This window comes from Tetrao urogallus (assembly GCF_951394365.1).
Source record: "Tetrao urogallus genome assembly, chromosome: 16".
NCBI classification, from domain to species: domain Eukaryota; kingdom Metazoa; phylum Chordata; class Aves; order Galliformes; family Phasianidae; genus Tetrao; species Tetrao urogallus.
The window spans coordinates 14,333,037-14,357,392 of NC_136829.1; the positions used below are offsets into that span (position 1 = coordinate 14,333,037).

The following is a 24,356-nucleotide window of genomic DNA, read 5'->3' on the forward strand; positions in this document are numbered from 1 at the left end:
TACTTTTACTGAGCACCTTTTGTTTAGCCAAGTCGCTTACATCCTAGAAAGTACTTCATCACTGTATTTTGTAAAGCTGTCAGGCAAGCCAGAAGGCAGGACAGTTACTTCATTGGTACGTGGTGGCTTTGTAAACGTGTTGTATCAACATTATTTAACACTTCAAAAATAGCTTGTTGCCTAAGACCTCTGGGGGGAATGGTGACCACAGTTTGTCACTTCATGTTCGAGTCCAAATAACACTGCATGAAAACAGTGTGGCAGTACTGGAAGCCTATAAAATTGTCACTGTTCAATGCACTCTTTGTTTGGTAAACTTGCAGCTCCATCTTTGCTATCATGTTGAATCTAACTGATGTAATGTGGAACAGAACTTTGAGAATCCCACTCCACCAGTGGGTCATGAATCCTTAAGTGTCCTCAGTTTCCCTTAACATAAAATTGTTCTACTCTCGACATGAAATCGGGCAAACCATTTCTGTATAAGCCTTCAGTTGTACCTTAACAACTGCCTGAGGAGAGGGAGGGCACAGCACATGCTTGCATTTGTTTGTGTGGAGTGCTCACTGCTGAGCCTTCTATTAAGTGTTTCCTACCCTGACAATAAATGTTTGAAATAGTTATAGCATTGGGCACATTGCAAATAGCTGTATTCGAGAGCTCAAGGTATCAAACTTGTAATGTTAGAAGGGAAACGTCAATGACTGATGTTTTGTTCATATTTTTTTTAAGGTGCTTGCTTGTTTCTGTAAATAATATAAGGCCTTAATCTCTTCTGGTGTAACGGAATAATATTTTAATGTGATGTTTGAATGTATATAATATATTTATAACAGAGCAACTGGATAATACTAATCACATTTGTTATGACTTGTTGCTGTTCTTCATTCATACATTCTCAGCATTTAGTCCAGACTTGATCACTTGATTGTAAAATGCAGTTCCAAGCACCTGAGTATTTTGCAGCCTGTTAAGCCTTGTTTAGGTTGAAGTGGTGACTTGTTCTTCAGCTTTGTTAGGAGCTCAGTATTGCATTACACCAGATGTCAGCACCTTTCCAGAAGTGCAATTAGCTGCAGTGGCATTGGATGCTAAGGATAAGATTGGGAAAAAAAATTCCCTTAGCACAATATTAAGTGTTTACATCCAACAGGCACTGAATTGAGTGAATGTGGTTTGCTTCTTGTTTAATTCTCTTCTAAATGAAATCTTACTGAAGGTCAAACCGAAGATTCTCTTCACTAGTTGTAAACTGTATTGAGTTTATACTGTACTTTCCTGAAGTGTGTGGTAAGGGTTTTTTAAGTCATAGGTTCAGACTGACCTTGACCTTGCTGTGTGTGTAAGCTTTCAAGTACCAATTTTCAGTGATGGATGACACGTTGAAGGGTTGGGACTTGGCAACTCTCCTTCAGTGAGAACTGATGAATGCTGAAGTCTGAGCTGGCTTCTACAAATAAAGTCACAGTTGGTACTACAGGTACCAAATGTTTAATATGCTTAAATGATTCAGACCCTTAAGGACAGCATTTTTACTATTATGTGAAATCGTCTTCTCCAATTGTTACAGTCAGTGCTGGGGTCTCCATGTAGCTTTGATGGTAAAGAACAGTTTGGTAAGCATTTAGTTGAAACTGAGGAAAAGAGAGGAGTATTCCTTTTATAATGCTACTGAGGAAAATAACTGTGTGATTTTGTGTTGCCCTTGTTGAAAAGGGCAGCTCTCACCCAAGGTCTCCCAAGACCAGCCTCGGTGAAGAAGGCCATGCATAGGAACACGCAGTGCTGGGGGCAGCGGCCAGAATCTGCCAGCCTGGTTAGGGGAGGTTGTTACAGGATGTCAAGCTCTTTAATTAATGTTGCTTCTCTTCAATCCAGGTATTTATGAAGCTTGATTCTGTGCCGTATCTGTTGGGTCAAAGTAGTTCCTAGAACACGTAATGATAAAGCTAGTTCTAATTTCCAGGTACTGACTTTTGTATATCACAGACTGATACATGACTATAAATTTTTGTGGGAAGAATGGTAGGTTCCCCTATTGGGCAAGCTGATGTGATGTTCATTACTTTGAATCAGTTAAGTTAGATCCAGTAATATTCACAACTTGTGGCTAAAACTTATTTTAAATTTCTTTGGTGTAACAGGTGTGACAGAAGTTGAACTAAAACGTGATGAATACTGCTGTGGTGGGGATGCAAACAATCGTGTGCCCAGAACAAAGAACACTTCTCCCTCTTCTCCCATTCCAGTGTGCAAGTTCCTACAGTTCTAGGAGTATAGAGTACAAAGCTGTGAGTACAAAGAGCAGTAATAGTTACCTCTCATATCTTGACAGAAATCTAAATTCATGTCTCGTTCTGTCCTGAGGCTCCCATAATTCATATTCTAACAGCTTTCTAGTCCTTGGTTTTCTCTCTCTCCTGTCCTACTCCCTTCCTTTCTGCTCAATTCACTGGAGTTGAGTAAAGCAGTGTCCTTAGCAGAGTGTTAATGAATGCTGGCTTGGTTCTGGTCTTTCTGCTGGATTCCAGGAGCTCCTTCACCTTTTTAAAGCAGTAGGTGCCTCTGTCAAGTCCACATGGCGATTCTGGAGCAAAAAACAACGTGAATCCTTCTCAACAGATGTAAATCTGGCTTAAGATGAATTTGCCTTAAGTTGATTAGGAACAGATTAGAGCTAAAACAAAACCAGCCCCTCTGAGGGCCTGTGCTTCAGTGTGACTGACACTTGTAGAGGTTGCTTGGTTTCACTCTGTCACTTCTCAGAAAGATGCAGATGGCCTTCTGCTCCCTGGGGCTCCAGGGCAGCATGTTGCCAGGCTGGTGGCTTCCCTGGCTTTGTGGTTGTCATTTTTGCATCTCTAGTGCTGCAGAGCAACCCTAGCACAGTTGTTTGGGGCCTTGTCTACAAGGGGAAGCATTAGCTCTGTGAAAGCAAGGAACGACTGCACGGTGTCCTGTAGTTCCCAGAACAGCAGCAGGAGGGGTGCAGAACAGCCTCCAGCAGCAGCAGCCTGGCAAAATGCTGCCTCAATCCCTGCATGGAGCGGGTCCAAAGTAGGAGGTTTGGGCTGTCGCGAAGTGCCCGTACCTGTTATCCCCTCCCGCACCTGGCACAGAGGGGAGGGGACTGCTGCAGTGGGGCTGCACTGAGCACCCACCTTGCCCCAGAACTGCAGCAGTTCCAACGGGAGCACCTGGCATCTGCACCCCCAGCTCCTGGTCAGGTTTGCTGAGCAATCGTGCCACCTAGCTTCTGCCCTGTTCGCTTCCTCTGCTGCTCTCAGCCTGTCTGAAATAAAGCCTTAGGATTAAATTGTAGTCTAACCAGCAAGACTGGTGTTGCTATTTTTAAAGCTGCATCAATGAATAACTGGTAGAAACGGTACCGTGACTGTTTGCAGCTAAAAGCTGTGTCTTTGGAGGTGATGTAACAGAATAAGGGTTTGAATGACAGTAATGAGCCTTTAAATCTTTTACTTAGTAATAATTTCTGTGAAATTTCTATGTGATGTCTCAGGACAAAATTTTGGGAATATATAGTGTAAGACAAAGCAGAATTCATTAATTCATTTCCTTTCAGGTTTTTGTTGTTATTGTTTGTTTCCTTCTTCTTACTGTACTGATTATAGAGAGCTAAGGAAAAATTGTGCTGATGAAGCACAGCGCTGTAGGTCCTCCTGCTGTTGTGTCTCATCTGGCCTTGGCTTTTCCAGATTCCATATCTGGATAGTGCCAGCCTTCAGGAGCACAGTGGGGACAGCCATCTGCGCCGTGTCTTCCCTGCTGCAGAAGGGAGGGCCTGGATCACGGGCTCGAGCACCGAGGGCTGCTGCCTGCTCACCTGGGCTGTGGTCACAGGAGCTGCACGGAGCGCGCGCAGCAGCACGGTGCTGTCCGCTCGTGCAGCACAGGTTGCTGTCAGTGTTTGACTGCAACAAGAGAATGTCAGCGAATGAAATGACCGTGTTACACCACTGATATTTTCCTTAGCTGAAAATGTAATGGGAAGACGTTTGGCAAGAAAATACATAAGCAACATGAGATTGTTACCAAGTGACTGTGGGTAATTTAAGATCATTAGAAGCTAAATGCTGCCTGTGTTCTGGCCATAACGAACGTGGTTTAGCAATTGTTAATTCCATTGGAGTCTTATAGGATGTTAAATACTTAAAAGCCCGTGCTTCAAGCGCCTCTGCAGGAGTTAGGGCTCTGCTTTCCCCGAGACAAGCCGGCTGCCGACCTGGGGGGTGCACGAACAGCTCGGGCACCCCCCGCCAAACAGAAAGCGCGGCTAAGCTCGTGTGCGCCCGCCCGCGCGACAAGGCTTCCCGCGCGCACCACAGAGCTCGCCGCCGCCGCCGCCTCGCCTTTAGCGCGCGCCCGCCCGCACCGCGAGGCCTCGCTTCCCGCGTTGGGTTGACGCGGCGGCAGAGGCGGGGCTCCGGCGGCAGCGGCGCAAGATGGCGGCCACCACGGGTGCGGGTGAGCGGGCGGCGGGGCCGGGCCGGGCCGGGGGGCGCCGGGCGGGGCCGCCCCTCGCTGCGGGGCAGCAGGCGGCGGGGCCGAGCCGGAAGGCGGCCGCCGGGGAGGCGAGGGCTGCGGTGGAGAGGAAGGGGGTGGCGGGGGCCGGGCCGAGGGGCGCAGTGGCCGGCCGCGGGGCGGCAGGGCCGGGCTCGTCTCCTTCCTCTTCGCCGCAGCCTCGCCGGGGCTGCGAGGCCTCGCAGCGGAGGCCTGGCTGGGGGGACCGGGGCCGAGGGTTGCGGCCGGGCGTGACTCGGTGGAGGGAGCCGCGGAACGCCCCGCGCGGAGGCTTCGGAGCCGCTCCCGGCCGCCCCCGGCCCGCAGTGAGTCCCGGCTCCGGGGTGCGGGCGGAACGCGGCGCTCTCGGAGTGAGCGGCGGCTGTCGGGGGGTCGGGGCCCGAGGGTGCCGCTTCCGAAGGGCTCAGGAAGTTGAATGCTGATTTCCTGCCTCGTTCTGCTTCTGCTGTGAATGGTTAAACGGCCCATGGTCATCTTTTGCGCATTAAACTAAATGGCAGTAACCGGACCTCGATGTTTCTTTTCTTGCTGATCCCTTCTGGTCAACCTCTGCTGACCAAATAACGCAGTTTCATTCCTGTTTGCCAATCTCACCCATCTGCTCTTGTAAACAGTGCCCAGCGTGCCCTAGCAGCACCACGCTGAGATTGCATTCTCTGATGATAAATGTGGGATCGTCCAGGGGCTGCACCATGAGGTACAGCAGAAATGTCTAGAGGTACTTTCCTTACAGATAGGTTTCTGCTGGTGGCTTTCCAGCCTTCGAGAATAAGTGTCACAGTGCAGTTAATTCCTAGTGACCAAGTTCATAAAAAGGTTCTGTGCTTGGAAGCAGGTGGCTGTGAGGTGTGGAGCACTTGTTAAAGCCCATGGACGGTGCGGATTTCCATTACCGCATTATCTCACTTCTCCACTCCTATAACTGTATCAGTCTGCTGACTTTCCATTTCGTACACGTCTGGAAAAGCAAGGCCAGTGATTGTTGCTTTTAAACCAGTGCAGTTTCATGAGTTATTGCCTGGGTGGTCATGGGGGAGGGGAGATGGAGATCCAAACTCCAGCGACTGAGTCTGGAGCCAGCCCTGTACAGTTCCTCCGTGCTTTTGGGATGAGCTGTATGCTGGTAGCCACTGTCCATCAGCTGCACTGTGCCTTCGGATTGCTGTGTTACCTCGCATCCTCCTGAATTTTCCCTGGCCTTCAGTGTTGGAAGCACTACAGAGCCAGAGAGATGGCAAGCAGGTGCTCAGCTCCTTGCCCCTAGAACATGAGCATCAGACAAGCACTGCACATAGCTGTTCTTGAGGTCCTGTTTGTTGAAGTGCTGCTGGCAAGAGGAAATAGTGCAAAACAGTATGTGTCAAAAAAAATGTGTTGCTGAAACAGTGAACTTGGACAGTAAGCCCCGTGGTTGGGACTGAGGAATTTTGCATACAGATCCACGGCTTGCACTGGTGTGGGTCTGGGAGCTTTGTCCAGTTGTGAATCCAGACTGCTGTACTTACCACCACCAACCTGCTTTGTCTGGGTGTACCAGTAAAGTATGGCTGGAGATTGTCCTTTCTGAAAAAGAGAGCAACATAGTGTCTAGTTCCTGACAGCAGTAGTGGCTCTACAATGCAGGTCATGGTTCCTCCTCACCAATATGCTGAGGGCATTGGTAACACAGAGCCAGGAAGTGACACCTTGTTGTTCTGCACTGTGCCTGATTCACTGTGGGGCTGCACGCAGGCATCACTATGTCTTCACTCATTTGCAGAACAGGTTTTGCTAACACTTGTTTCGTGGCATCTAAATGCATTCATATTTACTTACAAAGTACTTGAGGTGTTTGATATTGTAAGTTTATAGTTCAGTGAAAGAGCTTAAGAAGAGGTTGTGGATGAAAAGTATTCAGTCATTCTTTGAAAGCAGCTACTGGCCCAGAGGAAGGAATGACAGATTACAGCGCTGCAGATTTAAAGAAAAAAAGTCTGGGCTGATCCTGGGAATTAGACAAGTAAAGGCCTTGTCTTTTTATTTAATAAGCCAGTAAGAATAATTAAAAAGGGGAAAAAATGTGAAGAAGTTAGGCTCACCAGTATCGTTTATACAGAGTTCTGTGTTGCAGATGATAATTTTTCTCCTTTCTCTTTTCCTCACAGTTAATATATGAATAAAGAGTTGGCTTTAGTCGTCCTAATAAGGTTTCACAGTAGACCACAGCACCCGAGCAGTAAGTGCTTGCCCAGCTCTCAGGCTGCGTGCTGCACAGGTTGGCTCCGCTGGCTCAGGGAGTGGGCACGGTGCAGCCAAGCCCCTAGAGCTGCTGCAGGTGGGTACCTCTGAGTGTTCTGCCACAGCTTGCTCCTGCTCCAGTGTAGCCATGCTCTAGTGGAAGGACATTATTATAAGAGGTCAGAACCTGGCCATGTTGGCCTATGAAATCCTGTTTTTCCAACTTCTGTCATGAGAAAAAGTGTAGTGACCTCATTTAACTCACTGTTCTCATATAGGTCTGTTGCAGGGCTGTGGTAGACACTGTGTTTACCAACAGCTCACAGGAACAGAGTGGTAACACAATTTGCCCAGATATAAGTTACTCAAGCTCAGAGGAATGTGGAAAACCTCAACAGGATAGGACAAATAATTCGGTGAATGGGCGTGATGGTGGCAATCTGTGTGGTTAATATTGCTGAGAAAGAAAAAGGCAGACTGATTTTAGTATGGTGTATGAAAAACTTCTCTTTGTAATTGTTGGGGGACCCATAAAATCCCTGCAAACTCAGACTTGTTGGTGAAAAGAAGAACAGCCATTAGAATGCAGAAGAAGCTGTTTACTGAAGGGTATTGGAGCCATTGCCTGTGTACTGCACATAGTGCTCAGTGTTATCCCAATAAATATTGCCAGCCTCCAAGTGCCTTGTAAGTCTGTCAATAAAATACCTGTGTGAAGGAGAAAGAAATGAAGAAGAAACCGGAAAGGCAAATTGTGCATTCTTAAATAACATGGAATATAAGAGTACTTGAAGTAGCAGTTGCTGAAGAAGTTGGCGGCAGAGCTTCTTGGTGTCACACAAGAATGGAATGGGAAACAAAGGTAAATAGTTCAGGAATCTTACAATAAGACAGCTGAATCTTTTTGTATGGTATGGTTATGTAATGTATTGGAAGAATGACATTCTGGCTGAAAACTTAAAATAATTCATTAGGATATTAAAATAAAATAATTTTTAACCATGTAGCTGATGAGTCCAATGAGGTGTGCTGAGGTGTCAGCGTGCCTTCAGCAGGGCAGGGTGCTCAGACGGTTTTCCCAGCTGTGGGATGACTTCGGGATGACTTCTCTAGAGCACTAACTGAGCTGGTAACCTTTTGCTTTTCAGCTCTGATACAAATGATGGAATGTGTCCCACCCTCCTGCTGCGGGCAGGATGTTGGGTTTCAGCTCTGTGCCAACGCCTGCCTATCTCAGGCATTCTGAAGCCCTCTTTAAGTAACGTGCTTCCAGCAATGAAGGACAGAAGCTCTAGCTTCTGCACAACTGAATACACTGAATTATTTCAGGTGCTCAAGAAGTTATTCTGAATTCACAAGCTATTTCAGTACCCGTCTGCAGTGCGAAGCAGAAAGTGTCTGTAAAGAAGATTCAGGAAATCAAAGGTTCCTGCATCCTGAAAGCTTCTGTGACTACTGCTGAAAGCCTTTTGCTGTTTTAAATATTACATCACTTCAAAAGCTATATATGTTTTTGACAAGGAACGATTTATTTATTTTTTACACTGGTAGTACTGTTAAGGATAAGCTGTCAGATTTCCAGTTTGCAGAGAGGTGAGGATTACATTGGAAGAAGTGTATTAAAGGCCGAGTAACAAATGCTCAAAAGTAAACAGCAGAAAGAATTTTAATGTATGCGAGCAACAAAGGCAGTTAAAGTTAATGGATTTCAGTTCCCTTGAAATAATGTAGGTGAGGAACTGGTACAGAAAGTTAAAATTGCCTTGAAAGGGTAGAATTTGGGGTTTCCTATTATCCACAAGTGTGTAAAGAAACCTGCAGCAATTCTTGTCAGAGCCCCTGGCAAGTTGTCGGAACGTCAGGTATGATGCCATGTTTTGGTTCTAGGAGAAGAAGAATGTTGATAGCATAACGATGCTGATCGTTGCTACTAAGCAGTGCTGTGCAGAGCCAAGACGTCAGGGAGCTGGGGGGGAACAGAATTAGGACAGCTGACTTCTACCTGCCAAAGGGATATTCCATACCATACAACATCAAGCAGAAGGAGTTTAGAAGGGGGTGGGAGTTCATCACCCTCTCTTCTGCTGCCTGAGGGGCTAGCTGCGCATCGGTGGAGGAGTGGTGAGCGATTGCCTGTGCATCACCTGTTATGTACAAATGTATATATTTGTCATAAATACTATCTTTTTCTCAGTAAATAGTTTTAGCTCAACCCACAAGTTCTACTGCATCTTCTCCTAATTTTATCCCCCATCCCACTGGGTTGGGAGGAGGTGAGTGTAAAACTGTCTGGTGCTTAGCTGTCTGCTGGGTTAAACCACAACAGTAGTGAAGAGCATTTTCAGTGTGCTTTGTTAAGCTGTTTTCTATGAAATATTTGTGCTATAATCCTGAAGATTTCATTGAAGAAAGGAAAGAGAGATTTACTGACATTTTTGTGAGGCCTTTATTTCGTTCTGCTCGTGCCGAGGAGGAGCATTCAGGAGGAGCATCTACTCTCAGAAGCATTGCCCACTTCATTTCAGTGCTATTTGCACTGTGATACAGTCTCTGAATTCAAGATTGCTTCCCGTCTATAGGTGGGAAAATTAAAATATTAAAAAGCAGAGTCTGTCAGCAGATGTTATTTTTAACTTGTTAAAGACATACTGTGTACTTCACAAGAATGTGAATTTGAGAAAACCTCAGACTGGTAAGAATATTTTAAAAATAATTGTAAGATGCATGAATTTCTGTATCTCTGCATCCGAAGTGGTGCAGGGAGAAGTGGTGCTGAAGGCGAATCTCAGAGTGCTTTAAAGGCATTAGAAACCCAAGCTGCATTTAACTGTCTTTCAGAAATAATTCTGTTTCTTTGGTGCAGAACTGCAGTGGGTTCTGGTGGCCATGGGCTCCTGGTCCCAGTGTGACTGACCTGGCCCAGCCTGTGGCTCGTGGTCCAGCAGACAGCCTTTGTGCCAAATGCTCATTGGTCCCATCCGTGCAGCAGCACTGGAAGTTTTGGAAGCAAAAGCTCCTAATTCTATTTGAAGGCTGGAGAGATGTCATCTAAAACCTAGCAGCTCCTTAACTGCAACTTTAAGTTCAGTAAAATTCATGTCTTGACTTTCTGCAAAACTGCACCTGTGATTCAGTGTTATTCTCAAATTTCCTTTAAAAATATTTCACGAACTACTTAAAGAATTAATGTCCGTGTTTGAGGCTTCCTGTATGCAAATTTACTAAAAATGAACTTGTTACAGACTGTACAAAGCTGTGTGGTTTGAGAGTTTACCTTACTGGTGCAGTTATGCGGCTCAGCTTTCATAGGTTTGCTCTTGTGAATGGAAGTAAATACCTGCCTTTGCTCTGTAATGCTTCTTCAGTTATGTTTCTGGGAGCATTTCTGCAAGATCAGGCAAGCTGTGAGGAGCCATTATCTGGGTGGAATTGTCTGTTTATGCCATAAATGCTCCCACTGTATGGGAGTTTACTTGAGCCACAGTGAAGGCTCTATAAAAATGCATAGCTGGAAGTATTTTTTATTAATTTATAATTACCCGTGACTTTACCAAGTTTTTTTTGTGTTACACAAAGGGCTTTCAGAAAAACAGGTTGGTTTGGGAACTGCCTGGGAGAGCTCCACTGCTGCACTGTGAGCACTGTGGGAGGTGATGGAGTGCACCAGGGCATCCCCTGGCACAGCCTGCGCTGCCTGACAAACAGTGTGGGTGCCTGGAACAATTCAGACCGCTTTCCAGGAATTCTGCCGGACAAAAGCACGACGGTTTGTTTGCGTACAGCCAGCAATTACAGTCCTGCCCAGGTGTTGTAATCAGGATGCGGCAGCCGTCTCTGCGTGGCCCAGGCCATTGCCTTCAGCTTTGTGTGTCCTGCTGGGCTGACCAGCAGCCTGCATCTGATCCGTTCCTCTGCCTTATATAAGGACAGGTCATTTGGAAATAAGCTAATGTTCCTACAGTGCTTACTGGAAAGCAGTTGCTGTGGAACTAATAACCATTTCTGTTCGCTTTTTCCATCTAATAGGAACCAGCATGAGATGCGAGCAGTGAGTGCTCTGCAAACCTTGGATCTGTCAGGGACCTCAGAAATGCTGTTTGCATTGTGTGTCTGTGGTTCAGGCAGAATCAGACATGTGCTGAGCAGCCATGCCCTCGGGGAGCCCTGAGGTCAAGCTGCTCTTTCTCCCTGTAACATTGCAAAGCCAGACCTAACTGTGCTTAGCAGTAAAGCTGCCCATTGGTCTGATTATGGCCTCGCCAGATGATGGAATTTTTAATTACACAAGCACCTAAATTTTTTCATGCAGGATTCCTGTCTCTTTCATTGAGTAGAGTGCTTGGTGCTTAGAGAAAGGGCAGGTAGGCAATATTGGTTATTTTCTTTGATGAATGGCCTGCGTCTGCTTTCCTTAAAGCATGCAGTGCTGTCACCATGGTACTGATTCCTCCTCGGTTGTGATTTTGGTCTCTCTCAGCTTCAGCAAGTTTCCTTCACACCACTGGTGAATATGAGGCGGTATTAGCAAACACTGACAGAGAGGCTCAGATGACATTTGGTGGGCATCGCAGTGGTGCTGCCCAGGGAAATGTGGTTTGGTGGCATGATGTGCTCAGCGAAGGTCCTGCAGAGCAGCAGCATTGCAGGTGGTGATGGCATCTGGTCCCATGGATTTCAGTTGGGATGGAATGCCTGATCTGCCTAGCCCAGTTGTGAGGAGCACACTTGGAACTTTCCGTGCTGAAGGCTCACAGGCTGCATCACAATTTGGAGGTTTTGTGCAAGGGAGATGGCGGCTATCTCAAAGAGGTCCTATTCCTGCTTAGGGTTTGGGATCAGCCTCATGGTGATGGCTTCACAGCCGCACTGACTCATTTCCTTTCACAGCCAAAGGTTTGTATTGCTCAGCAGTCACGGTATCAGCTTGATTAGCATGAAGCTGCACTGGACTGTGCCTTGCAGCCCCTCCTGCATTGGTGCTGCACTGGTGGAACTGGGCTCCTGTCTGTGTCCTCACTACAGCTCTGTCGGTAAATCTCATTTACCCAGAATATTCTGGAACTTGATTATTGGAGATGTGGTACCAAACGGGCCAACAAACTGATCTCTCCAGTAATTTGCTTTTTTTTGTAGTGAATGAAATTGTGGCAACTATAATTCTGGAGCAAGAGTGACTTTGACATTTAATTTGTGTAGGTCACTAATATACTTCAAGGGATTTTAAGAATACCAGAGCCACCAGACTTTAAAAGCCACTACATTTTAGAAAGCCTTAGGCCTTCTGCCAGTGGTTGCCCATGTTTTCAGGGAGCTCTGGAGATTTACAGAGAGCTCTGTCTTGATTTCTTTCTAACGGCCTCTGTGTGCAACAGAGCATGTGTGCATGCTGTGAATGCTGGATGAGATGACGTCTTAGGAGAGGTCCACTGGGTCCACTTTGGATGTTTCAAGGCGAGTTGCTCACTCTTTTGCTGCTGTGCTGCATCAGTGATGATGAAGAGCATTCATTAGGATTTTCCACTATTACGCCTTGGTGCATAGTTCATTTTGGGTTATTGAGGTGAAAAAATAATCCAAATCCCAAACTTTTTGTATGTCAGGTGAAAATAAGTCCATCAAATGTATCCTGGCAATAATTTTGTTTCCACTGGAAAGACATGTGCTCCACCTGGGTATCTGAGGTAGAAGCAGTGGCCTGGAGTGTGCATCTGCTTTGGTGGCTGAGGTATGAGCGTCCTGGGGAAGAACAAATAATGAAGGGATCGAAGACCTTCACCACAAATGCAGCATTGTGACCGCGAGCGTCTCAATGAGCCCTTGTGCCATTGTTTTTCATTAATGTAGTGGGGATAAGAATTTACTGTGTATGTTTTAAGGAATAGTGCGCTAGCAGTTCAGAAGTGCTGAAGTTCTGTGGTGGCAAGGGGTCAGAGGTACTAAAGACGGCATAGCTACTGACAGAGCGCACCTTCAGATTAACCTTTTAACGTTATGAAAGTGTGCTAGTTGATTGTGGTGATATTTTTAAAAGCTGTGAGAGACTTGATACCATGAGGGATTTGACTCTGCTCATTTTTACTATCTCATGCATTTTCATGCTTTAGATCATTAAAACAACTGCTAATAGAGCTCCGTAATGCTGTTTGTGTCTCTGAGTGGATGGAGAGGTTTCCTTGTTTTGCTGCCTGCCCTAACATCTGGCCTTTCAGACTTTCAGCATGTTTGGTATCACTTGAAAACTCCATGTTAAATACAGGGCTGTCTGTACACTGTTGAGAAACTGTGGTATTTTTAAGGTTTTATTTAAAATATTGTTCTGATTGTTTTTTAGGTGTAAAAGTTCCTCGTAATTTTCGCCTGTTGGAAGAACTTGAAGAAGGTCAAAAAGGAGTAGGCGATGGAACAGTTAGTTGGGGCCTTGAAGATGATGAAGATATGACACTCACAAGATGGACAGGAATGATTATTGGGCCTCCAAGAGTAAGCATCCACTTAAATATTAAAATACAAGTGTTACTTCTTTTTTTCTTCCTCTTTTCCTTCTCTTAATCTAAGTACTGAAATAAAAACAAAACACAAATGAGTGGCAAAACTCTTCAGTAAGTGACTTATGTTGAAAGATCAGCTGATGTATACAAACGGGTTTCATCTATCTCTATGTCTTTTTGCTTATGATCTGGAATACTTGTAGTACCCACTTCTGGTTAGTTCTGTCACATCTGCTTTGTATTTACAGATTCATTAAGACCTAACTTTTGAGATTCCAGGATTCTAATATCCTCTGCTCTTGAATGCAGTAAGGTTCAAAATCCTTCAGCTAGTGAGATTACATTTGGAGCTAACCTAGGTAAAATGTGGATGTCCTGTCAGCACTGCTGGTGGTCTTTCTGCTGCATCCTCTTGAGTTTGTGAGTTTGTTTTGATTGCAGAAATATTGACATGCTCCTTTACAGTTTCAACTAACTCAGAAAACTTGAATTTTAGTGAATTCAGTTACTTTTTTGAGTGTTCTCTCCCAAAGTAGCTTCTTGTAATGCAGTCATAATCTTTTTGATAGCACTGATGTGTATTCTCTGTCTCCTTTCCCTCCCAGAACCCTACTCAACTGAGGGTCTGTGGCAGTAAATATTAGGGCTTGATTGTGCATTATATGTATGCATGTATTCTAAAAACAGAAGGTGTCTGTGGCCCCCATTTCTGCTGTGTATTTGTTTGGTTTCCTTGTTATCCCTGCCATGAAGTGCAGGTAGGTAGCTCTCCTTCCTGCAGTAGTCTGTGTTGGCCTCTGTGTCTGGCTTCAGTATCACTTGTCAAAAATTCCAGTTCAATCAATATGGAAACCTTTAGAATCCTTCAATCATGCTACAGCCTGATGTGTTTCCATTTTGTCAGTTGCCTTTTCTGACTCAAGATGATGACGTGCAGGAATTAATAACACTTTACACGTGCAGTATTTTCTATCTCATCTAGAAGGGTTCTTCTCTTTTTGCCATTTCTAACATCTGCCCATACATGACCATTTCATTTGTTTATGATATGCCCGAATTGTTTCTCAGAATGACATTTGATTTTAGAACATTAGGAGAGCTTTAATGAGCCTACATTAGGATGGTGAGGTAGGCTCACTGTGCACCTACATGCTATGCAAAATTTGAACAACCTTGAAATCTAATTTAGAAATTCAGATAGAAACTGAAACATGCAAATAGGCATATGTTGACTTGTCAGCAGTGATAGAAATCTGTAGCTCACGTCACACTGCTAACCAAGGCTAGAGGACTACCACAAAAGAATTATTCAGCTGTGCCTCTTTTGTCTTTCTGACACACTTATGAATACAGATTTTTTTTTTTTTTTACCATTCTTGAGTTGAGGTAATTGTTTGAAGACCACAGGCTGCAGTGAGGGAGATTCTGGGAACTTTCAGACATTCTTATTTGTGAGGAGGTTCCTCTGCTTTTAGGTCTGTTCATACTCAGTGCTGTAATTACCATTTTTTTAATAGGATGTGAGAAATACTGGCTTTGGAAAAAAATCAAAAAGTCCTGTTTTCTTCTGAGTAGAAAACAGTCGTGCTTGTGGCAGATGGAGGAATCTGATGCTGCGCATCCCGTAGGGAAAAAAGAACTGTTGTGCTGAGCGGGGTCCGCGTTGCTGCTCTGGGTGTCCCTGCTACCATACATGGAGGCGTGCTGCTCCTTCCCAGGCTCGGTGCAGACGGTTTTGCAACCAATCATTCCTCTTGCTTATACAAACTATTCAATAACAGTGGTGCTGTCAGAACTTTGACTTTGTCTGCACCTGTTTTATACGGGCTGTAGACCTGTGCATGATGAAGACTTCCTGTTCACTAGTCTTAATGTGATGTGGTTACCTGCAAGGACCATAAAAACCTGCAGACTTTGGTGTGTTAATTGCTCTGTGCACAGAGCTTTCGTGGTTCTGTCAGGAGACTGGAACAGTCCAGGCTGAGCCAGGAGACTGTCTCCCAGTCTCTGGGACAGTGTTGATGCTGATTGGGTTCAGGATGTACAGGGCTGCTCCAAAAGTAATGCCTCCTATTTTGTGATGTTGGCCCGTGATGTCAGAGGCAGGCGTTGGTGGTGTGGCAGTAGGGCTGAACCTTCCCACCAATGTCCCGTTACATCTTGTTGCCGTGTGACAGCTGGCAGCAGAGGGGCAGTCTGACAGAGTGGTGTCTGACATGGAAGTGCTTATGGAGCAAAGGGAGGAAAGTGGATTCCCCTATGTGGAAAAAAAAAGGCACCCATTGACATCCATCGATGATTGCTGAACATACATGGAGACCAAGCAGTGGATGCTGGCACAGTCATGGTGGTGCCTTTCAGCACTGTCAACAGCAACATGAAGGATAAGCCGTGTTCCAGAATGGCCTTGCACAGCTGTCATACAACAAAGTGAAGAGTGCCTTGATCAGCTCATCTCCACAATTCAACTAATGGTGGGGACTATGTTGAAAACAAGTGTTTTATAGCTGAGAATTTGCTCTATCAAATAATGTTACTGTGCTTTATGTATCTGTTGTAGATTCCATGAAAATAAATAGGAGGCATTACTTTCAGTACAACCTGTGTACTTTGAAATATACTAAATTTTGGAGCGTTCATCTTTCAGAGAGCTCATGCATTGGGTTGACCATTGACTAAAGAAAGTATTTAAGTGCAGCTTTAGGACTGGCCAACTTCAGATAGCTCTCTGCACTAAAGCCTTAGTTTTGATTTCAAGTTCATGTTTGTGATTAATGAATTGATAAAAACAGAACTGATTTATAAAGATGGGTTGAAAAGTAGATATCTAAACTATATGATGATAACAAAAATCATTTCAGGTAGTGAACAGGAAGCAATGCCAGCTTCACTTTTAAGTGAAAATTCAATGTGTGCTTAAAAAAATAGTGGAACTTAATATGCAGAAGAACAGCATTTAGTGCTTCAAATATTGTAAAATGAACCCAAAACAGAGGGAGCCAGCATAGTTTGCAAGTGACTGCCTTTCTGTTTAGTGGTTTGGGTCCCTGAAATAACCACTGTTTTAACCTAGTGATTGTTGAACTGCCTGATATAATTGTTCCCCCTCCCTGCTTTTATTCCCCCAGACAATTTATGAAAACAGAATATACAGCCTTAAAATAGAATGTGGGCCTAAGTATCCAGAAGCACCTCCATTTGTAAGATTTGTAACAAAAATTAATATGAATGGAGTAAATAGTTCTAATGGAGTGGTAAGTTTTTGTTTTTATTATTTTACATGACTTTCCTGTGCAGCTTCAAATGAATGCTTTATATTTGCAATTTGCTTTAATACTTTCTGTTTGCTCGTACCATTTCTTAGAGTAGAAGGAAAGGGGAATAGAAGGGAACTGTACAAACTGAGAGAATACTGGAATCAAAATGTACTTTTCCTATACATTTGCAGCTTGCAAATAGATATGCATGTATTAGTTATGCTTTCAGAAAAGCCACTTGCTTGCTTTTGCATTCTTTGTTCTCTTGCACTCAGACTTCTTAAAAGATCTTTGGCTGGAGGGTGTGTGTGGGAGTTATCTGTATTGATAGTACTGACTGTGACAGAAATGGTGTTTTTGTCTGTTCTAGGTGGACCCCAGAGCCATATCAGTCCTAGCAAAATGGCAGAATTCTTTTAGTATCAAAGTTGTTCTGCAAGAGCTTCGGCGTCTAATGATGTCTAAAGAAAATATGAAACTTCCTCAGCCACCTGAAGGACAATGTTACAGCAATTAATTAAAAAAAAAAATCATGCCCCTTTATTCAATTTAAGCTGTCTTCATTTTCCACAGTAGTAAATTTTCTAGATGCATCTTGTAGACCTCAAAATACTGGAAAGGAAGTTCCCATTCAAAGAACATTTTTCTTGAGATACTGTAAATGATACTAATTTTTTTCATTTGAAATATAAGTTGTGCTATAACAAATAATCCTGTCGTGTAACCACTGTCCACATAGCTGAACTTCTGGTATCAGGAAAAGTCGATTCAAATTGATTACTGTCAAGACCAGTGTGGCACATCTAACTTAACTGTGAAGCATACATCCCACAATCACCTTGCTGCGTGTCTGGCCTGGGTTGTTTTGTTTATTTCCTTTTTCTGTCTTCTGCAATAGCGTTGAAGCTCAGGGCTGTTTATTAGAATAGACACAAAGGTTTTTGCTTCCAGTACGACACTGGGCTTAATGGACTACTAATGGGGATGTGTGCTAACCTCTGTCATCCCTCCCTTTGTGCTATCTCTAGTAAAGGCTGAATGTGACTGTGGTCATTTTTGGTTTTATATTTTTTTAATGCCCTGGTAATCTGGGGCAAGCTTTCCTCTGGCCAAGGCATAGATTGTATTTCTCTTCCTGATCTTCCTCGCCAGAAACATGAGCATTGGATGAGGGATTCAGGGTTCTTTTAATCTCTTCCCTCTTCCCCTCTTTTTAGTGGGGATGCTGCTTTCTTTTTGCCCCTCTCTGTCTCTTCTCACCCCTGGATGGCAGGGGTAAGCACTGGGGCAATAACTTGACATATTCCCTTCTGCTTATTGTTTTGATTTTGCAACAAATTTAGTCTTCACCAGCCTGGGAACCAAGAGTATCTGTTCTGCTCGCAAATGTGGATTTTCTCTGTTCCTCTGGCATTGCTGCCACACCACCAAGCTGGCTGCAGCTGATGTTGTTAGATAGGCTTTTGACATGGTGAAAAGAGCAGTAATTTACCAGGATGGCCAAAATCTGCTGCCAGATCTGCGCATAGATTCAAAACACACACTCCAGTTCCAGTCGCTGTGTTGTTGGTGCTTTGGAATGACCCAGGAACGTTGACTAACTGAGTGCAGCATCCAGGTTGGCCCTTCTAAAAGTCTGACAGACAAATCGAGTCAGCGTAGATTCCGTTAGGATTCTCTGAGTGTTGGAAGAGAAAACCCCTCAGCGAAGATCTGGGGAAGTGGTGCGTACAGCAGAGTAAGGACCGGTACTGGCTTTGCATCCTGGCAAATCGCTGCCTTTTCTGTTTTACTCTTTTGGACCACTGACTGCAGTGTGGATGCAAGCTTACATGCAACCAGCCTAGTGTGTCTGAAATTTTATGAAAAGATCAAGTGTTTGCGTAAAAAAAAAAAAAAAGAAAAAGGAAAAAAAGAATAAAAATACGTTTTAAAGCAGCAGCTATCAAGTCAATGAACAACAATGTTTCCATTAACTCTTTTGAGAAAAATATTAGTTGTAAGGATTTATCATCATCTGTAATTAAGATTTAACATAACAGTATTCCATAAGCAGCCTTTTTATTGTATCAGACCATTGCCTGATTTTAATATAATAAAAAGTGTGCATTAATATTAGAAGGCTTTAATTGTATTTATGTTTAAATTTTGATCCCCTATGGAATTTTTGATTTGTCGGAAGTATCTTCCTACAGATCGCACTTAGTTAACAGCATGAAAACTGGTGGTGAAAGGCAATTGTCTTTATCCAGCTGCTGCTGCTGCTGTGCCAAGGAGAAGCTTTAGATTAGTGTAGCCCTCAGACAGACCTGCGTAGAGTTGCCCGTGGCAGTGCCGGTGGTGCTGAGGAGCCCGAGGTGCCGGCACTGCAGTGACCTTCTGTGCCGTAACCCCGAGGAAGTCGACTCCACGTGTGGTTGCATGCAGCACTGTCAGGTTAATGAAGAACTTTGCAGCCTGAAATCTCACCTGATTCTCAAGTGGTGAACTGTGAAAAACAGACCTTTGTAAATCTGGATGAAGATGGAGCTGCACAGTTTGGGCTTTTTTGGGTGCAGAGTGTCTCTGCTAACGAAGATTGCTGGAAGGTCTCAGTTGTGCATTCACTTCGGTATTGCGATGAAATGCGGAGTTCTGGGTGTGGGGACAGAAAAGGGAACGAGCTGTACGTGTGAAACTTGTGCTGTCCTGTGGTCTTTGCCAGTCATAGCTCAGAGGGCACTGTGAAGACAGACGAATACTGTGTCAGCGTTGTGTGTTTTTGAAGTTGCTCTGTATCTGAAGGTGTTAAATGGGAACCGGGAAAATGCTTGGTCATTGCGGAGTGGTTCTTGAATGGCTCTGTTTTACTGAGCTGCTGTGAGAATGCCCATGTGCTGCTCAGGAGGGTGTGGTTGGTGCGTGGTTGGTGCTTCCCCCGCCTTCAGAATGCAGGTGCTGGTTTGAAAACTCCGGAACCGTCAGATTTGCTTTGCACAGGTTGGTGTGTTCTGCTTTGACCTGAGGCACGCTTCATTGGGATCTGTGCTAGCCGTTGTCCTTGTGGTACAGTGTTGGGGGATGCTTTGGAAAAAAAAAGTGGTTGACTGTTCATTGTCTTATGTAGGAGGTGCGCTCAGGAACACTTGGTGCTCTGTGCACTGGTATTCCATGCTACGTATGAGCAGCATAGAAAAAATAGCACACTAAGACTCAGATGCTATTGATTCCATGTGCTGTGGTTCTGTCAAATGTGTGCGACCTCAGAGCTCTGTGGTGGTAGAGACTGGCCATCCCTGCCTGCCATCTCGTGCCCCGGGCCTGTTCACGCTGCGGACGTGGAGGTGGGCAGTGACCCTGCATCCTGCTGCGTCCTCCTGTGTGCGTTCCTCCTCTGGCAATGCACGACAGGGTGCTCTGCCGTCCCCGCTGACCTTGGCTTGCGCTCCGATCTGGTGTCTCGTGAAGTAAAGGCGTGAGCGATAATAAACACTCCTGTGGCCACGAAATAGATGCTGCTCCTGGGGGCTCGTTCTGGAGGTGGCTGCTCAGCGGGCAGGCAGTGCAGAGCGGCCCCCGCTGCCGCCCTCCCCCGTCGGAGCTCGCCCGGGGCAGCGCCGCGACGCTCCGGCTGTGCGCAGTGCCGGCCCGGCCGCTAGGGGGAGCCATAGCGCTGCGCAGCTCCTGCGTCGGGGCCTCTTTCCACGTGGATCCTGAATCAATTTTTGATTTAAGAACCTGTGGAAAGCGGCTTTTTTTTTACTGTGCCGACATTAGGGGAATGCCACCAGGGTGGTGAGATTTGAATTGCTAATAAAGACAACTTATTTGCTTCTTGCTCAGATGTAATTAAGCTTTGTGTATTTATATGGGGAGCACATGCTTAAATATGCTTTTTCTGTCCTTTTAACCTTTTAACCTAGTGCTTAGGATTTAGAAGTTAAGTTTCTTCCATCATCGTTAGTGGAATAACTTTTAAGCCAAAAGATGCCATCAGCAGCTCTGTGTGAAGCAAGTGGCTGAGCTTTAGCCTGGGTTTGGACCGGAATGAGGGGCAGCAAGCGAGAGCAGAGCTGGATGTGGCTGTGCCCCTAATTCTGGAGCACACAGCTGGGCCAGGAATGGACCCCAACATTTTATCTCAGTGGCAAATGGGATGTGGAGGAGCAAAGTTGTTATGCCAATTTTAATAAGGGAAGCAAAGCCAGAGACTTTTTCACATTTTTCTGATAATGTAAGGAGTGTTCAGATGTGCTCTACTCCTCCAAATATCAGACTTTGCAGTGTCTTGCCCAGAGCTGTGGTGCTGTTTGTGGCTCACCTTGTATTTGTAGTACTTGGCCACTGGCAGTTGGGGTTGTACCTTATCCTCAGGACAGTGTTTCCTACATCAAGGAACAGCACACTGAATTCACTACTTTATTTTAAGCTGGCATTGGCTTACACTGAGACGAGGTAGTTCCAGTTCTTCATGTATCTGTAAACCTGTCTGCTTCAAGCTCTTGAGCTGAAAGGAGTTGAAGAAAGCTCAATGATGATATTCTTGGTATATAATCTTTTTTACGTGTTAATTTGAATGTAAGGAACTTCTCTGGTGGCTTAGAGTTTCCCTAAGTGAGTGGAAACTGACACATGGCACAAATCTTTGGCTAAGATGCTCTTCAAAGGCAAGCTAACGTTGCTGTTGACCAAGAGTCAGTTTCTCAGTTTCTCTGGTCTTCTTGTAGCAAATTGCCAAAACTGCTTAACTTTCAAGCTTGTGAAGAGCTCCATGAAGTCAAATGTGTATTAGGTGCATGCTTAAGTGCTTTGCTGGACCAGAGCAAGCGTGCTGGGAGAGAGACTTCTGTGGCCTCTCCTGAGGATCTTCTTCCCAGCCCTCCCCTCACAGTGCCATTTCCTTGGTGTTTATGCCTTTATGTTTTCCCAATGTCTCCCATGTTCGTTGCAAAAAAAAAACAAACAAAAAAACAACAACAAACACCACGAAAGAAGAAGCAGAAGACAAGGTGGAAGATAAGGTGATAAGGTGGTTTCTCGCGATTTTATATCTGTCAAACATTTTGTCCCCATTTTCATCCTTATCTCTTTTTCAATAAAGCCTACAAAGGGTTTTCAGAAATGTGGGTTCTGTCCTAATTTGCTGCCTCTCAAGCTGTGTTGTTGGTGGCTTTGCTCTGGGATGTCTAGAAGGCCTTGTATATGGGTAGTAAAAAGGGAGAATAAATGTCACATGGTCTGCCTAAAAGTCCCTTCCTGACTTGGCTGCTGAACATTTATTCATTTGTGTTGTCTTGTCGCGCTTGCTCTCTGCTCTTCAAAGGCAGTCTTGGAATAGCCAAAGCTGAAATTGCCTTTGAGGGAAATGAAAACCAAGAATTCTAGAAAGGGAAAGGAAGCAAAATTCTAAGCCATAGCGATCAGAATGAGTCCATTTTCCCTTGTCCCAGCTCTTTTTATAGGTGTGTTCATAGTTTTCCTGATCCTGGTCTCCAGATCTACAGAGGAGGGAGGTTTGTGGCCTCAAGGTGGAGGACCCCACGGAAGGTTCCTGCATGTCTGCGTCCGTGCGGTGTGAATGCTGGGGCTGGACGGGCCGAGGGCAGGCAGGGCTGGCAGCACCGGTGTGAGCACGCTGGAAGAGCAGTGTGGCTGTGAATGGACAAACAGCTGCTTTCTGTCCATGGAGCAGGGGGGAGCACATGTCAGGGAAACACACACACAGTCCCACACCTTCAGAAGTGTTCCAGGAAATTGCGAGTAATGCTTAATTACAGCTTTTTGTAATCATTGAGGCTTGGATGCTGTGTAAATAGGGCCTTGATGAAGAACGACTGTGTCTGACACTGCAGCAGCGACTGAGACTTGAGAAACAACTGTGGAAGAACAGGGATCTCAGTAAGATATTTGCCAAACTTCTTTCCTTCTGAAGAGACTTCTTAAATCCCTGGGCTACCAGATTATGCCTTGTCTGGGGTTAGCAACCAGATGTTTCTCAGCTGCTTGGACTGCTTTCCAGCTGAGACCCAATGAGTGGCTGTCCAACATGTAAATATTAATATAAACATTTTAGAGGCCTTGCCTGGAGCGAGCCATTAAAAACTTCCCACAGTACTGAGAGTGATGCTGGCTTCCTTGGAGAGTATCAGGGGCAGGGCTGGGAGCAGGGCAGGCAGGCAGGCTGCCACCTGCTGCAGCGCGGGGCCGCCCCTTGCTCCAGTGGCGCCAGAGCAGTGTGGTCCCTGGAATTTGATTATTTACGTTAGCAGATAATTTAGGCCAGGAGGCTTAGAGTGTTCCTTCTGTGGATGTCGTCATGCTTCCCAGCAGAACACAATCCTGGGTCCTGTGTCTCTTCCCCTCACCCCACAAGTACAACAAAAACGCTTTCAACTTTCCTTCTTCTGAAGGGCCCCTGTCCACTAGGTTTAAGCTTGTTTGCAGCTTGCCTGGGCCTGCCACGAGGGGAGGAGCGTTTAGAGCCATGTTTTTAATTATTATATATATTTTTTTAAAAGTTTTTAATGGAGAATTCTTCTGAAATATTTTCTATTCCACCCATGAATCCAAACATGAGCTCTGGAAGATGCTGCTCTCCTGTCAAGGTGCAAGGAATAGCTCCCAGTGTCCTCGTTACTTCCATCGAGTTTCAGGGCGTCACTTCTCCAAGACCTGAACTGCACTACTCCCAAACCCATTGGCGTTTTGCACCAGGCCTAGGTCCCATCAGCCCCAAGGGACACATCCTTGGAGCAGGGCAATACCATGGGCTGGAGCTGGGGCACAAGTTGGACCACATTCTTTCTGCAGCGAGTGCCACAGTTGCCCTTGTTTCCCTTCCTTTCAGAATGCTGTCACCAAACGCAAGGTGCCACGTCCCTGCCAAACTAACTGTCCTCGAGTGCTGGGTGATGACCGCTGGCTTCAGCCATCTGCTGAGTGCTCGCTGCCCACCTTGTTCTACCTATGCAAAAGGCACATCTCTCTGTGGCCCTGCAAGGTTTTCTGTTGTTTACATGGGCTCTGCCAGCCCTGCACTCTGGATCCATCTGTCTGGTGGCCTCATGATAGTCTTTCACGGGGTGTACTTCCTGTTGTATAACTACTTGTAATAATAATAATAACAATAACAATAATAATAAAGATTTGGAAATGAGAATTTGAAAGCAGCTTCTCAGGGCGAAGTTGCACCCAATCAGTTTACATGCTGTGATTTAGATCAGTTCTCTCTGTTTACAAGCAGTGAATTTTTGTAGGGCAGAATTGTGCTCTTTCAGCCTTCCCAAAGATGGCAGGTTTTGGAGCAGAATGACTGAGACGAGCCCCCTGTGTGCTGTTAGTGTCTGCCCACAGCTCCTCCGCTTCTCCTTTGCAGTCCAGGAGGTGTTTGTGCTCTGCCCTTGGCTCCCTGGCCACACGTCCCCAGCTCTCACTGCTGTGCTGTATGCTGCCATTATAGCATGGAGCAAGGACAGTGCAGCAGACAGCACACTGACATGGGATACAGCCAGAGGGAGCGATCAGCATGAGGGTTCTTGTACACCTGTGTCTCATTGGAGCAGAGCAGTGCCTGTTTTCCTGAACTTGTAGTCTGTCTGTCCACAGCACAGCGAAGCTGGGGACATCTTTCTTCTTGCACGGCAGTAAGAATTCAGCCGTGGCCCCATGGTAGGGCAGCAGTACTGGTGCAGTGTGCCAGAACCCATGCAGTTCCTTGTATGCTCTGGTAGTGGGCTGAGATCTGGCTCATCAGCAGCCCCAGCCCTTCCCAATGGGGGAAGGCATCCCTGTAACTCACATGCACGTCTTTGCATGGGGTGGTCAGAGTCATGCTTTTGGGAACAGTTCTAACTTTTAACTTCACTAGGGCATG

At 45.4% G+C, this 24,356-nt stretch overlaps 1 protein-coding gene across 3 annotated transcripts; it reads left to right on the forward strand.

Annotated features, from left to right (window-relative positions):
• Positions 1–4,463: 4,463 nt before the first annotated feature.
• On the forward strand, positions 4,464–17,021 carry LOC306952469 (ubiquitin-conjugating enzyme E2 variant 1; the record flags this gene model as incomplete). 3 transcript variants are annotated; one of them, XM_079543179.1, is made up of 4 exons in its annotated part: positions 4,464–4,485; positions 13,091–13,239; positions 16,376–16,501; positions 16,875–17,021. In XM_079543179.1, the coding sequence occupies 4 exons, from the start codon at positions 4,464–4,466 to the stop codon at positions 17,019–17,021; spliced, it is 444 nt and encodes a 147-aa protein (XP_079399305.1). The 3 variants fall into 3 exon arrangements, with proteins under 3 accessions (XP_079399305.1, XP_079399306.1, XP_079399304.1); XM_079543178.1 differs by lacking the exon at positions 4,464–4,485 and adding an exon at positions 6,694–6,757; XM_079543180.1 differs by lacking the exon at positions 16,376–16,501.
• Between the last annotated feature and the right edge of the window lie 7,335 nt (positions 17,022–24,356).